This window comes from Aquarana catesbeiana, linkage group LG12 (genome assembly GCF_042186555.1).
Source record: "Aquarana catesbeiana isolate 2022-GZ linkage group LG12, ASM4218655v1, whole genome shotgun sequence".
Lineage (NCBI taxonomy): Eukaryota > Metazoa > Chordata > Amphibia > Anura > Ranidae > Aquarana > Aquarana catesbeiana.
In genome coordinates, this window is record NC_133335.1 from 79,285,936 (window position 1) to 79,302,779 (window position 16,844).

At 45.2% G+C, this 16,844-nt stretch overlaps 1 protein-coding gene across 3 annotated transcripts in view; it reads right to left on the reverse strand.

The window, feature by feature from the left end:
• CACNB1 (calcium voltage-gated channel auxiliary subunit beta 1) overlaps window positions 1-11,474 on the reverse strand; it is a 167,827-nt gene extending 156,353 nt beyond the window's left edge. Inside the window, exons 1-2 of one of the 3 annotated variants that reach the window (XM_073608107.1) lie at window positions 11,216-11,467; window positions 9,279-9,362 (exon numbers count right to left, since the gene is read on the reverse strand). In XM_073608107.1, the coding sequence (XP_073464208.1) occupies window positions 9,279-9,362; window positions 11,216-11,302 (171 nt within the window). In that variant the 5' untranslated portion in view covers window positions 11,303-11,467. Of the gene's footprint in view, window positions 1-9,278; window positions 9,363-11,215 lie in introns of all 3 variants that reach the window. The other 2 variants (XM_073608109.1, XM_073608111.1) reach the window with 2 other exon arrangements.
• Window positions 11,475-16,844: the final 5,370 nt, after the last annotated feature.

Consider the following 16,844-nt stretch of genomic DNA (forward strand, 5'->3'; position numbering starts at 1 on the left):
TACTGGCTATGAACTTCCTTATCTTAGTCCGGTTGTGCGTCATCATGTATGAATTCGACGGACTTTGGTTGATTGTGTGTAGGCAAGTCCGTTCATTCAGAAACTCTGTCGTAAAGTCAGTTGAAAAGTCTGCCGGGCAGAGTCTGCCGTAAAGTCCGCTCGTGTGTACGAGGCATTAGCCCTCCCCCTAAAGGACATTTTGAGCCATGTATAAACCAAGTTGGCAGCACATCGCCTCTTGGCTTCCTGCAGCTGCCAGAGAGCAGCAATATGTCCTACTCAGGCAGACTTGATGGCAGAAAGATTCTCTCCCCACAGACCTATTTTAAAGGTGTCTCACACAACCCACTCAGATGCAGAAGGAAGGTTTGTAGATTAAAAGGTCTGTAAATTAGGGGCACCTTGTATAACTATCTCTTTCTCTTGTAACTAACCCAGGGGCCAGTTTCCAGGCACAGCTTTATGTATGGATGGGAGGTTAAAGGTTATACAGTGTTTGATCCAAGATGCACATAGACAAATATGAGGTATCAGCCACCGCTTGAATAAATGAATTGCTCCCAAACACCAGGACTATACTGGATGACTGGACAACATATGTAACAGATAGGAAATGCTCCTGAGCTGGGGATGTTTCCATCTCCACAATTCAGTGAGCAGGGTAGTATTTGCCCATAGCAACAAACCTGAAGAGAGAGGGAAGTCAGAGGAGGTTTGAGGTATCCAGAGAACCATCTAAGATGTTATTGAAGTCACCAGCAAATACCATCGGAAGGGGCATTATTGGTGCTAGTTTGTCAATAATGTTATATAAAACTTGTGGCTGAAAGGGAGAGGGGACATTAACCAAAAAAAAAATGTTTGTGCTTTTATATCAACCACCCGGGTTAAAAAACATCTGAGAGAAAGTGCATGGTATGGACTTACTAGCAAGAATTTATATACCCCCGGTATAGAAAGAATAAATAGAATGTAGCGTCATCTCTATCCAGGGGCAAGGCAGGGCTAGTACATTGCTTCTGTTCAGATCAGTCTCTTGTAAAAAAAATAATGTGGGTGTTTTATCGGCTTCAGGTATTAATTAAACCTATGATTTAAACCTCTGACCCTCTATGAGACGATCTTAAGTAATTTCATCATATAGGGAACATAAAATCAGTAAATGAACACTCAGACAGGTATGAGTAGAAGGCTCACTAGAGCCCTGCTGCCACCAAAGCCAGCAGCACAGGAATAAACCCTGCACAGGGAGGTAAAACAGTAAAATAAATCCCTATATAAAACAGTCCTGCCCCTATACTTAACAAAACAAAAGTTAGTATGCAGCTTTTACCCAAAACATTACACAGCTTATGAGTACAACTGTGCCAAGTAAAAGTGTCTAAAGGGCGCTGGTGGTGCTTACAACAGTCCACGAGCCCAAAAAGATGAAAGAAACAAGGGATCATCTGTAGTCTAACTGATTCTATGGGGACGAGGGAATGTGAGGGTGACAACACCATTGGACATGGATGAGTGAGTTTGGGGTGGAGGAACTTGACTGGCCTGCACAGAGTCCTGACCTCAACCTGATAGAACACCTTTAGGATAAATCAGAGCAGAGACTGCGAGGCAGGCCCTCTCCTTCAACATCAGTGCCTGACCTCACAAATGCGCTTCTGGAAGAATGGTCAAACATTTCCATAGACACACTCCTAAACCTTGTAGGCAGCCTTCCCAGAAGAGTTGAAGCTGTTATAGCTGCAAAGGGTGGGCCAACTCAATATTGAACCACACAGACTAATACTCCCCAATACTTTTGGCAAATTAGTGTATATCAGACCAAAATGGGAGCCATGGAGGAGGAAATAGGGTCAGAGGGATTTTGTTCCAAATCAGAGACAGTCCCTGGAAATACATTTTTGACAGTTGGCAGTTGAGAACTATGCAACTACCAACCATCTTCTCCCTATCCTGTTGTGTGGGGACTGATCTTTATACTTTAGAACGCTAATAAGTGGACTTAGATTTAAATCTCCAGAGGGACTTTTGTTTGAACTTAGACTAATAGGGCGTACACACGGTCGGACTTTGTTCGGACATTCCGACAACAAAATCCTAGGATTTTTTCCGACGGATGTTGGCTCAAACTTGTCTTGCATACACACGGTCACACAAAGTTGTCGGAAAATCCGATCTTTCTGAACGCGGTGACGTAAAACACGTACGTCGGGAATATAAACGGGGCAGTGGCCAATAGCTTTCATCTCTTTATTTATTCTGAGCATGCGTGGCACTTTGTCCGTCGGATTTGTGTACACACAATCGGAATTTCCGACAACGGATTTTGTTGTCGGAAAATTTTATCTCCTGCTGTCCAACTTTGTGTGTCGGAAAATCCGATGGAAAATGTCCGATGGAGCCCACACACGGTCGGAATTTCCGACAACACGCTCCGATCGGACATTTTCCATCGGAAAATCCGACCGTGTGTACGGGGCATAAGTCTTGGAGCAAGACCAGAAAAATGTAGAATTTTCCGCCTTAGGGCAAAAGGATCGCCCAAAGGGATGAAAGGAGGGTCCTTGCAGGTAGAAGTCTTTCTGCACCTGAGAGAGATATGAGTCCTCTTTCTTCCTGAGGCATTCTCAAAAATTACATCCAAGTAGGCCCCAAAAACTCAATCTCCTGAAAAGAGAAGTGTTATCATTGACCAGTTGAGCCAGAGGACTCTTCTCAATGCCACAACCATAGAGCTGATGAGGGAAAACACCCATCCTCCATCCAGGGAGGCATCACATATGTACTTGGCCACCTGTCCCCAAATGATCTGCCAAATCAATCAAGTATTGGGGTACTGGGGTAAACGTACAATATACTCAAGCAGGACTCTTGCCTATGCTCATGCAGCCAGGGACACATGTGTATAAGCAAATATTGGTCCGAGAGCAGAGCCAGAAGTTGAAATAAAGAGCTTGCCAAGGTCTCAAGATTTCTGTCCACTAGGTCCTTCAAAAATACAGAGAGTAACAACTGGGATAACTGTCGCCTTTTTAAGGTAAGGTACAGGTGGGTCCACCAATGATGGTGCATTCCATTTTTAACATAATCTTGCTCCTATACAAAGCATTAGTAAGATCCCCTCTGAAATATGCAGTTAAGTTTCACAAAAAGGATATTAGACAACTGGAGAGCATGTGGAGGAGCAACTGAACTAATAAGAGGCAGCAATGAGAAATGAATAAAGCCTATCTTGGGGACAAGAAAATCCCCGGTGGTAGTGGGGTTGTCCCTGCACTGCAAAGTTAATGTTCCTTTAGGCCTACCTAAGTTTGATTTATCCCCCCCAGCAGTTGGTGCTTTCTTCTACCCCCCTATGCTCTAGGGGTAGACTGTCCCTCGGTGTCCTTTTGTCCAATGCAGGGCTTTGGGCCCTGCAATGTACTTGATGATATGAGAGGACCTGTGACACCCCAATCAAAGGGGAGAAGAAGCTGCATTGACTGGTCTAGCAGCACTGAGGAAGCATGCAAGATCGGTTAAATAAAACTGCATTTTCTGGTGCCCTAGACTTAAACGAGTATTTGACCTAAACAACCGAGATGGTTTTGAGAAAAATCCTTCAGGATTCTTATCATTTACAGTGTGCTGGTGTTGCAATGAGATCCAATGTTGTTGCTAGAGCAGATATGAATAGTTTTGAGAACTAGCTTATCTTTTATCCTTTACACTATAGGGTTTACTTAAGACTATGTTGTGTGGTCGCAGTACAATGACAATGTATTTATGGTTTTGCAGGGCAACACTAGACTTTTAGGACAGATGGAATGGGAGGAACTCATCAATCAAATTCAATATGGCTTTTGAAACCAAGGAGATTTTCTTTTTGAACACAACATTGGTTGCTAGAACAAGGCCACCTGCATCCTAGCAACCAATGAAGCAAGTCACACTGAACTGACAGTAGGTGTAGCCTAATGGTGAACTCGTTCAATATCAGGTCCACTTTGCCTGTGATTGACAACAGATGGCAATTTTGAGATCCAGCTCTCAAATTTTTATTGTCGGAAAGTCCGACAGCAAATGTCCGATGGAGCCTACACGCGGTCGGAATTTCCGACAACAAGCTCACATCGAACATTTGTTGTCGGAAATTCCGACCGTGTGTACGCGGCATTAGACTTCCCCATCAGGCTCCATCCACCCAACAACTTAAATTAATGACCACTGCTCCTGTTGGGTGGGTGGACCTGCTGAGGAACTAGTCTCAGCATTCCCAATCAGACTCCACTCACCTGACAACCCAAATTTGCGGCTGCTGCATCTGTTGGGTGGGAGCCTGATGGCGAACTCTGAGAGTACTTCCACATCAGGTCTGCTTTTATTGTGGTTGACAGCATACAGCAATGGGCAGATTCCAGAAGCACTATTGAATCCGCCGACTACCGTGTGCTGTCAATCAAAAGTAAAGTAGATCTGACGGGGAACTAGTCTCTCAGTTTCCCATCAGGCTCTGCCCACCTCTAGTTTAGGGACTTGCTCACACTAGTGGTTGGGGGTGGTAAAACCCCAAGGTTGAGCTGCGTTTTTATTGCTCCTCAACTTTTCCCCTCTTAGCTGCAGAGGCAGCAGCTGGGGGTGGGGGGGTTATGCCTCCTGTTGCTAAGTGACCCATTCAAATGAATCGGGCCGGTCTGCATTAGCGAATGTTTGTCGCACATTATTGTGTGTGGTGTACCAATTTTTGTGCATACTGTTGCGTGACAAACGTGCAGCAAAATGCGGGATAACTACCCGCATTAGGAGTGCCATTAAGCGTGTTTCTGTCTGCATTCCTGGAACATTTTGGTGTGAATGTGGTAGTTTGGTGTGAATGATAGTGTAGTTAAACTTCATAACTGTACTGTAAAATAGGCAAGAAGAAGAGCGATTCGTAAGGTTTTCCCACACCCTAGATATCTGCAGATGAAAAGTCGAAATTGGCAGAAAAGTAATGCGTTATCCAGGGTGTCCATACATTTTGAAATTAGCTGCTAATTTCTCGCTAAAGAGGTACCAAGCCATTCTTTGTTTAGCCTAAGCCTATCATAGGTTTGGTAGGTCACCAGTCCTTCACTATAATTTGATTTAGAAGATTCATTTAAATTGCATATTGTTGCAGGCTTCAAGTTCAGGAGAGCTTCATGGAAATTTGTGAATTCCTTTGCCTAATATTTGATACACTATTTCCATTTGATACACACTGGAGCAAAAGTGTCAATCTTCAGTAATCCCACCAAAAGGTGTCCGTTTATGAAGCAGTGAAATCTATTCATTGCTTCATTCTCCGGCATTCACAGAGGAGATCTTTCCTCTGTGTGCCTGTTTATGAAGCGGAGTAGATCTCTTCACCTTTGGAGGAGTGAAGCGATCTAGAAATGCTTCAAACACTGGAGAACGGCCCCAGATACTGGAATCTCGTGAGACTTTACGAGATTACAGTACCAGAAAATCACCCAAACACTGAGATGTCAGTTTATTAAGCAGTGATAAATTATCATCGCTCAGTACACACAGACGGCGTGGTTAATGTTAATAAAATAACGAGTCCCCCTACATTATATATATATATATATATATATGTATACACACACACACACATTATATATACATGTATATACACACACGTTATATATATATATATATATATATATATATATATATATATATATATATATATATATATATATACATATACACATTATATATATATGTATATATATGTATACACATAAATATGACAGGGGGACATGGTTACAGTGTTAGGGGGTCTGAACGAGGTATAAGGAAGTTAAAAATCTTCTTCCTTCCCCCTCAGATCCCCCGGGATTCTCTCTTCACTCCCCGATTCTCCACCTCTGAGCTGATGAGTCGGGGAGTGTGAATTCTGACTCAGATCGCCAGTGAAGTGCTGAGACCGCAACTTCATAAACTGGCCGTTTCTATGTCAGTCAATGAGGATTCTCTGTATGCGGAAATCATCGGCGGGAGAACATGTTCAAACACTTCTCCCCCCGATTATCTCTGTTTCATAAACTGGGGATCGCCGCTGTTCACTGCTTCATAAAGGGACACCAAAATGTATAAAGATTGCTGTGGCCTGGCATTCACTGAACTACATTTTTTTCAATAGTTTTAAATCTGCAGCTTTCATTTAAATAAAACTTGGTGATCCTGAAAATTGTTTTTCCCTGCCTTCCAATGTTTCTCCTGTGTTGTCACTCCTGACAGAGAAGCATCTGTGCCAGTGTGCATTGCATGACTGGTCTACTGTGGTCCACAACAAGCCACCTTGACAAAAGAGGTGCAGAATTTGCTGGAGTAAAGTCTAGTACACACGGGCCGAATATCAGGCGACATCGGCCGGTTCAATACAAACCGGCCAACATTTGGCCAGTGCGTATGGCAGCCAATCCGACAGAAGCCAGCTGGCTGCTGTTAAAAGATCGTGACTGAAAATGCTCTGCCAACCAGCTCACAATCAGCACTCTCAGCCAATGGCTGAGAGCGCTGCCTGGAGTGTTCTGGTGGGGGGGCATCCCCCCTGTCAGAACACAATAGCACAGCAGCGGGGATCACTGTACTAACATCTGATTTTTAGTACAGCAGCTTTAACCTGAGCTGTGAGTTAGTAGTAGTGTGTACCAGGCTTGGGATAGGCAACCTCGGCCCTCCAGCTGTTTTGAAACTACAAGTCCCATGAGACATTGCAAGACCCTGACAATCACAGGCATGACTCCTAGAGGCAGAGGCATAATGGGATTTGTAGTTTCACCACAGCTGGAGTGCCGAGGTTGCCTACCCTTAGTGCATGCATACAGGAAGTGACTGCTTACATTGGCCCATTGTAAGTCTGCATATGTGATACCTGATCGGCCCATGTGCAAGCTGTAAAACACTGTAGTAGCCCGAGCTACTATGGTGAAGGCCTTGATTCTCCAGGTGTTGTCCTAAACAGCTGCCCTTCTGTCTAGCAACCACAGGGGGTTGCTTTCTCAGCATTGGCGACATTCAGCGAAAACCTTGTACATTTCTCCATGAATGCAAAGCATTCTCTGATTAGATGAGATGGAAATCACAACGCCACCATCCCTCCTGCCTACGTCATCCAATCAGAGAATGCATTGTATTCATTTTCCGATTCCTGCCACTCAGGTCAGGGACCTGGGTGTCATTTTTGACTCTTGAACCTGCACCCTCAGGTAAATCAGGTGGTGAGTTCATGTCACTTCTACCTGAGACTCCTGAGGTCGACTTTTCGCTATATCGCAGACTCTAACAAGATCGCCATGGTCAATGCCATTATCAGCAGTCGATTGGACTACTGTAATGCCCTGTATTTGGGTTTTCCTGCTTGTACCATCTACAAGCTCCAGTTGATTCAGAATGCTGCAGCAAGGTTATTGGTCACTGTGACCACATCACTCCATTCCTTAGAGCCCTGCATTGGCTGCCCGTGAAACGGGTTCTGTTTAAAACCGGATGTCTTGTCCATAAGGCATTGCATGGATATGGCCCAGAGTATCTGAAGGAAAAATTGTCAAGTATGTGCCTACCCGATCCTTGAGATCGGCGAACTTAGCCATACTGAAGATTCCAAAATTTAAAAACAATACATGCGGAGGGAGAACGAGTGAAGTACAAGGAGCTGAATTTTGGAACTCATTGCCTCTGAAACTCTTAAATCTCTTAAGGTTTTTTAATGTCAATGTCCTTTTGTTTTTGCGCATTGAGGCCTTCGGGTAAGACTGCATAGGTTAAGCATTTTAATAAATAAATAAATAAAATAAATAAAACCGCAAACCGAATGTCGGCCATGAAAAGTGCTTGGTACAGCACCCAGGAGATCTTGGCCATCACGTATTAGCTCAGGATACTACATGTACAGTATTTGTGCTTCATAAGATGTACAATAGACAGACAAAAGGTAGTTGGAATACAGGCATCTATTTGGCTTTTTACCAGGATGCAAACAAAATGTTCTCCCCATCTCCAACACTTTCCAGGCATACAATAAACAGAATAAATGCTAAACTATAAAACTAACTATAAACTATAACTATAAACTAAAGATACATTACATTAAAAGGCTAGGGATTATTGATGCCTTTGTTAGGTTGGAAAAATACAAAGAAAAATGCCTATATACAAGAAGCTATTTCTCCAGCAATTAAAAATGTGATTTCTTGATTGTATAGTATAGTACACAGGCTTAGGCCTGGTACACACAACGAGATTATTAGATGAATGATCGTCATTTTTTTGCATGCTAGTCTTATATGGAAAATGAAGAGGTTAAAGTTACAGAAATTCTCATATAACAGAATAAAAATTCAGGAAGTGATGTCATGTATTGTATTTGTATTGTATTTTCAAATGAAAACTGTACTGATTAAATGAAAATCTTACGAACTGGTATCGTACAAGAAAAATTTTCCTGCTTGTCCCATCGGATAATAATGACCTTTCCTGATCAACTCTCGAAAGCTGTGTACTAATGATCAGAATATGGTACAATCGTTTCGAAAGCGGTATTTTTCATACGATTTTCTGATTGTGTGTACGGGCCTTTAGTCGTAGACAACTGGGTTATATGCTACTACCTTCAGGTGACTGGACAATCGTCTATGACAATCATAAAACTATTTTTATAGGTAAGTCAAACATTTTTTTTCCTGCAATGCAACATTCAAAAATCTGAAATACCAGCTGACATTGGGGTTGATTTACTAAAACCGGAGAGTGCAAAATCTGATGCAGCTGTGCCAATCAGCTTCTAACTTCAGCTTGTTCAATTAAGCTTTGGCATTAAAACCTGGAAGCTGATTGGTTGCTATACAGCGCTGCACCAAATTCTGCACTCCCCAGTTTTAGTAAATAACCTCCCACTGTTTTTATCGTTTTCTACAATATCATCTTCATCATAATTGTTTGTATTTATATATATTTTTTAGGAGTAGATCATCCTCTGTGTCTTTTATTTCACAAAATACCATTCCTATATCTGTTTTATCCCACATATATATTCTTCTTTGTCCCCCCCTCCCCTGTTCATCCTCTCCCTTTTATTGTACCATTCTTCAGCATCTCCTCTCTCTCTCTTTCAGTTAGTTAATTAGCGTTTGTCATTTCCATCCCCTGACGTAGGAGCATCTCTTCCCTGGTGCTGGTTTCCATGGTAACCCAGGACCAGGGCCTAGTGAGGCCTGCGTGTTGTGCTTCACACGTCAGGCCGAAGCGTAAAAAAAGCAGTGACTTACCTGCCGCACAAAGCTGTTTGAAGTGGTGTCTGAGCTGGTGCTGCCATCTGACCGTTTGAATCGACTTTTTCTCTTATATTTTGCCTAATGCATTTAAAAAAAAAAAAAAAAAAAAAGAAAAGTAAATCAGGCTCAGTGGCTATAGACGAAGAAGGCAGTGACATTCAGATAGGACTTATTCCTTTGGGTTTAATAGGTCTGATTTTTAAAATAGTAGAAAATGTTCCTACTGTAGATTTTTAACAGCAACCAATCAAATTCTAGCTGCTGTTTTCTGGTGCAATGAACGTTATCATGGGCAATGCAGATATTTTTTTTTTTTTTGCCAAAACTTAGCCAGAGTATACAAATTGTCCTGCAGTATTTTTATGCCTCCAACTCTGTTATATGCTGAAAAAAAAAAAAATATATATATATATATATATATATATATATATATATATATATATATATATCCAGAATACTTTATTAATCCCAAAGGGAAATTATAAAGATGGTATATATATATATATATATATATATATATATATATATATATATAAACGCAATAATTAACACAAGTGCAAAGCAATTAGACCTTCCCAAGGGCCATATATACAGAAAAACGTTGGGATTGCTGCACAGGAATTATTTAATTTAAAATTAAAAACAAGAATTGACATAGTATTCAAAGTAATTTCTTGTTTTTAATGTTTTCAATCAAATATTTTTTTCTATATATACCCATACATTGGGATCGCGTTAGGTTTGCTACACAAGAAATATTTAATGAAAAATTAAAAACAAGAAATGACATAGTATTCAAAGTAACTTCTGGTTTTCAATTTATCAATAAATATTTTTTTCTACATATACACATACATCATAAACTATTAATAGAAACTGCAAATATACCTATAAATGTAACTACTACATGAACTATTAATAGAAACATATTCTAAATGACTCCCTCTATTTTACATAATCCCCCTTTAATTACATAATAATATAATAAAAAAATAATTGCTACTACTACTACCACTATTATTAATATATTATTATAATAATGTATTATTATATATAATGTATATAATATACATTATATATTATATAGAGCCTTCCATTTGAGCAGCACTTTACAAAATAAAGGAAGACAGAACAGTTACAATATATAGAGGATTAGGAGGGTCTTGCTTATGTGAGCTTACAATCTAAAAAGGGAGGGGCAAGCGAAAACTGTGTAAGGGATGATAATCATTAAACGGAATCCTTCTGTATTACCTACAACGGACATACTCACTCTCATCACCCCTCTATCTATTACCTGCTTATTATAGGCTTTATCTTTTGGTACTTTAGGCTCTCCTGGCACTCTTACTTTGAATTGAATTTCTACATAACCATAATAATACCTGGCGCTTTAAGCAGCATTCAATCTTCAGAGTAAAGGCTATTACCTCTGGAGCAATGGATCATAAAAAAATGATAACCCAGCCAGTACCGTCCTCTGATTATCTCCTACCGACTCCCAGTCACATTTAACCCTTCCAGTACTACAAGAGCTGCCCCCCTATGTGACAGCTCCCATCCCCCACAGTATCCTGTGTTTACCTGCTCACCACCAGCTGTCTGTGAATGTGTTTGGTGGAAATATACATCATATATATACATTCTCTCCCTTTTCCTCTCCGGCTGTCTCTAACGATTTCATATCCACAACCTGGATTTGATACAGTAGCAGCATCATCGCAGGGTCCATATTTCCATGTCATTTTATCTTTATGTCTGCAGCTCTCTGTTTGCATCAGTTATATTTTTTTATAAATCGACGTTGTATAAAAAAGAAAAAAAAGATGACTCGTTGGCTACTGATGAGGATTTTACGACACCTATTTTTGCGTTGCTAAGCTATGATGTACGTACGCCCAGGGAGGGTGTTGATGAGGAATGGATCTCACCTGCAGGCTGTGCCCCTCTAACACATCCATCTGGATCTCCTGTGTAGAGCTGGACGGGGTCCTGGCCATCCTGTTCTGCTGGACCATTGGTGAGATCACCCCACTTCCACACACAGATTGCTTCTAGTCTCCAGCAGTCATCTCTCGAGCAGTTCCAGAACTAGATGTGTGAGAAGTAGATGTGTGAGAGAGGCAAGCTGAGAAGAGGGGAGGGGAGGAAAAAAGGGAGATAGGGTGGATGATAGAAGGAGAAGGAGGAGAGCACAAGCAGACACAGGGAGGGGACACAATATTATGGAGGAACGAGTGGCTGAGAAATGACAGAGGAAAGACTGGACAATGAATAGAAGACAAGACAGGAAGACATTGTTACAACAGGATGTGAAGAGCTACAATGCAGGATTCCAGGGCCATAGGAATAGAAGGGAGAAATCTAGGCCGCAATCACACCTGAGCATTTTGGAGATCGAAGCTAGAAAACGCTAAACGTTAAATATCACATTATTTTAAATGGTGCTTGTTTACACATTCGGACACCTAGCGCTAGGTGCTTTGGGTGTTTTTGGCCCTATGGACTTCAATTGGAGGACCTGAAAAAAAATAACATGCGAAAGCCTGTGGGGCCAAAAATGCACAATCTCGCCCCAAAGAAACACACAAAGTACAACAAATAGGGCCCTTTCAGACCCTCCAGTCCCCGTTATGGAGAGGATATCATGCACATGTGTCTGTTGGTACCCGCCAACATCCAATCCTATCAGCTTATAACAGACGCATGAGGATCTGTTCCCCCTCTGTCTGGTGGATCGGATCTGATGGCAGTTGGGTGTAAAAGGATAGGCGGGGTCCATATACATCCGACCACCCATAGAGGAAAGCAGGCTGTCTACCATCTCCATAAGCGGAGCGGACATGGACCAGACAGCCGCCTGCAGGGCTGTCTTTAATATTGATTGGACCAAACATTTTACACAGGAACCCCTCCCCCATACTACCACCATCATTACACAGGACCCCCTTCCCCATAATACTCCCATCATTACACGGGTGCCCCTCCCACATGCTACCCTCATCATTACACAGGACCCGCTCCCACATACTACCACCATCATTACACAGGACCCCCCTTCCCCATACTACCACCATCATTACACAGGACCCCCCTTCCCCATACTACCACCATCATTACACAGGACCCCCTCCCCCATAATACTCCCATCATTACACAAAACCCCCTCCCACATACTACCCTCATCATTACACAGGGCCCCCTCCCCCATACAGCCCCCATAATTACACAATACCTCCTCCCCCATAATACACCCCTAAATACACAGAAATCCCTCCCCAATAATACCCCCATCATTTCACAGGCCCCCCTCACCTCCATATAGCCCCATCACTACACAGGAACCCCTCCCCCATACAGCCACCATAATTACACAGGACTCCCCTCCCCATACAGCTCCCATCATTACACAGAACCCCTTCCCCAATAATACCCCCCTAATTTCACAGAAATCCCTCCCCAATGCTAATATCCCCATAATTATACAATACCCCCTCCCCCATAATACTCTCATCATTACACAAGACCCCCCCCCCCCCCATACAGCCCCCATAATTACACAGGACTCCCACCCCCATAATACACCCCTAAATACACAGAAATCCCTTCCCAATACTATCCCCATAAATACACAGCCCCCCCCCCCCACCTCCATACATCCCCCATCATTACACAGGACCCCCTCCCACATAATACCCCCATAATTACACAGGACCCCCTCCTCCGTGCTATCCCCATCATTACACAGGACCTCCCCTCATACAACTCCCATCATTACACAGGCCCCCCTCCCCCATACAGCTCCCATCATTACACAGAACCCCCTCCCCAATAATACCCCCCTAATTTCACAGAAATCCCTCCCCAATGCTATCCCCATCATTACACAGCCCCCCTCTCCCATACTACCCCCTCATTACACAGGACCCCCTTCCCCATACAGCCTCCATAATTTCACAGTGCCCCCTCCCCCACACTACCCCCATCATCACACAGGACCCCCCTCCCCATACAGCCCCCATAATTACACAGAACCCCCCTCCCCCATACTACTCCCATCATTACACAGGACCCCCCTCCCCCATACTACCCCCATCATTACACAGGACCCCCTCCCCCATACTACCCCCATCATTACAGAGGACCCCCCTCCCCCATATTATCCCCATCATTACACAGGACCCCCTCCCCCATAATACCACCCTAATTACACAGAGCTCCCTCCCCCATACTATCCCCATCTTTACACAGGGCCCCTCCCTCATACAGCCCCCATCATTACACAGGACCCCTTCCTCATACAGCCCCCATCATTACACAGGCCCCCCCTCCCCCATACTACCCCCTCATTAAACAGGACCCCCTTCCTCATGCAGCCCCCATAATTACACAGGACCCCCTCCCCCATACTACCCCCATCATTACACAGGACCCCCCCCATACAGCCCCCAAATTTCACAGTGCCCCCTCCCCTATACTACCCCCATCATTACACAGGACACCCTCCCCCATATTATCCCCATCATTACACAGGACCCCCTCCCCCATAAAACCCCCCTAATTACACAGAACTCCCTCCCCCATACTATCCCCATCATTAGACAGGGCCCCCTCCCCCATACAGCCCCCATCATTACACAGGCCCCCCTCCCCCAAACTACCCCCATCATTACACAGGACCCCTCCCCATACAACTAACTCCCATCCTTACACAGGACCCCCTCCCCATACAGCCCCCATAATTACACAGGACCCCCCTCTCCCATACTACCCCAATCATTACACAGGACCCCCCTCCCCCATACTACCCCCATCATTACACAGGGGCCCCTCCCCCATACTACCCCCTCCCCCATATTGTCCCCATCATTACACAGGACCCCCCCATATTATCCCCATAATTACACAGGACCCCCTCCCCCATAATACCACCCTAAATACACAGAGCTCCCTCCCCCATACTATCCCCATATTTACACAGGGCCCCCTCCCTCATACAGCCCCCATCATTACACAGACCCCCCTCCCCCATACTACCCCCTCATTACACAGGACCCCTTTCCCCATACAGCCCCCATAATTACACATGACCCCCTCCCCCATACTACCCCCATCATTACACAGGACCCCCTCCCTATACAGCCCCCAAATTACACAGTGCCCCCTCCCCCATACTACCCCCATCATTACACAGGACCCCCTCCCCTATACTACCCCCATCATTACACAGGACCCCCTCCCCCATATTATCCCCATCATTACACAGGACCCCCTCCCCCATAATACCCCCCTAATTACACAGAACTCCCTCCCCCATACTATCCCCATCATTACACAGGGCCCCTCCCCCATACAGCCCCCATCATTACACAGGCCCCCCTCCCCCATACAGCCCCCATCATTACACAGGGCCCCCTCCCCATACCACCCCCAACATAACACAGGACCCTCCTCCCCCATACTACCCCCTCCCCCATATTATCCCCATCATTACACAGGACCCCCTCGCCCATAATATCACCCTAATTACACAGAGCTCCCTCCCCCATACTATCCCCATCTTTACACAGGGCCCCCTCCTTTATACAGCCCCCATTATTACACAGACCCCCCTCCCCCATACTACCCCATCATTACACAGGGCCCCCTCCCCCATACTACCCCCATCATTACACAGGACCCTCCTCCCCCATACTACCCCCTCCCCCATATTATCCCCATCATTACACAGGACCCCCTCCCCCATAATACCACCCTAATTACACAGAGCTCCCTCCCCCATACTATCCCCATCTTTACACAGGGCACCCTCCTTCATACAGCCCCCCTTATTACACAGACCCCCCTCCCCCATACTACCCCATCATTACACAGGACCCCTTCCCCCATACTACCCCCATCATTACACAGGACCCCCTCCCCATACAGCCCCCAAATTACACAGTGCCCCCCTCCCCCATAGTACCCCCATCATCACACAGGACCCCCCTCCCCTATACTACCCCCATCATTACACAGGACCCCCTCCCCCATACTACCCCCATCATTACACAGGACCCCGCTCCCCCATATTAGCCCCATCATTACACAGAACTCCCTCCCCCATACTATCCCCATCATTACACAGGGCCTCTCCCCCATACAGCCCCCATCATTCCACAGGCCCCCCTCCCCCATACTACCCCCATCATTACACAGGACCCCCTCCCCCATACAGCTCCCATCATTACACAGGACCCCCTTCCCCATACAGCCCCAATATTTACACAAGACACCTCCCCCATAATAACCCCCTAATTACACAGAAATCCCTCCCCAATACTATTCCCATCATTACACAGCCCCCCCCCCACCTCTATACAGCCCCCATCATTACACAGGACCCCCTCCCTCATAATACCCCTATCATTACACAGGACCCCCTCCCTCATACAGCCCAAATAATTACACAAGACCCCCCCCCCCATAATACCGCCCTAATTACACAGAAATCCCTCCCCCATATTATCCCCATCATTACACAGGGCCCCTCCCCCATACAGCCCCCATCATTACACAGGACCCCCTCCCCCATATTATCCCCATCATTGCACAGGACCCCCTCCCCCATAATACCCCCCTAATTACACAGAACTCCCTCCCCCATACTACCCCCATCATTACACAGGACCCTCTCCCCCATACAGCTCCCATCATTACACAAGACCCCCCTCCCCCATACTACCACCATCATTACACAGGACCCCCTCCCCCATACAGCCCCAATAATTACACAAGACCCCCTCCCCCATAATACCCCCCTAATTACACAGAAATCCCTCCCCAATACTATTCCCATCATTACACAGCCCCCCCACCTCCATACAGCCCCCATAATTACACAAGACCCCCTCCCACATACTATAGACATCATTACACATGACCCCCTCCCCCATACTACCACCATCATTACACAGGACCCCCTCCCCCATACAGCCCAAATAATTACAGAAGACCCCCTCCCCCATAATACCGCCCTAATTACACCGAAATCCCTTCCCAATACTAACCCCATAATTACACAGCCCCCCCCTCCCCCATACTAACCCCTCATTACACAGGACCCCCTTCCCCATACAGCCCCCATAATTACACAGTGCCCCCTCCCCCATACTACCCACATCATTACACAGGACCCCCCACCCCCATCATTACACAGGAACTCCTCCCCCATAATACCCCCATCATTACACAGGACCCCCTCCCCCATACTTTTGCCATCATTACACAGGACCCCATACAATCCCCATCATTACACAGGACCCCAGGACCCCTCCTCTCCCTCCACATACCTCTGCATTGCCCCCGCCCCCTTCCCCCAGTGGTCTCACCTTGATTGTGTCCAGAGGATGTCAGGCAAACATCAGGCACATCCCACCAAACCCTCCGGTGAAGAAATTCTATAGTGGGCCAATGGTCTGCAGCTTGTAGGAAATGGTGAGGGAAAGGGGTCGGTGTGACTGGAGCGCCCAGGATTGACAGGAGCTTTCCCCGTACAAGGTTTACCTTACCGAGCTGGCC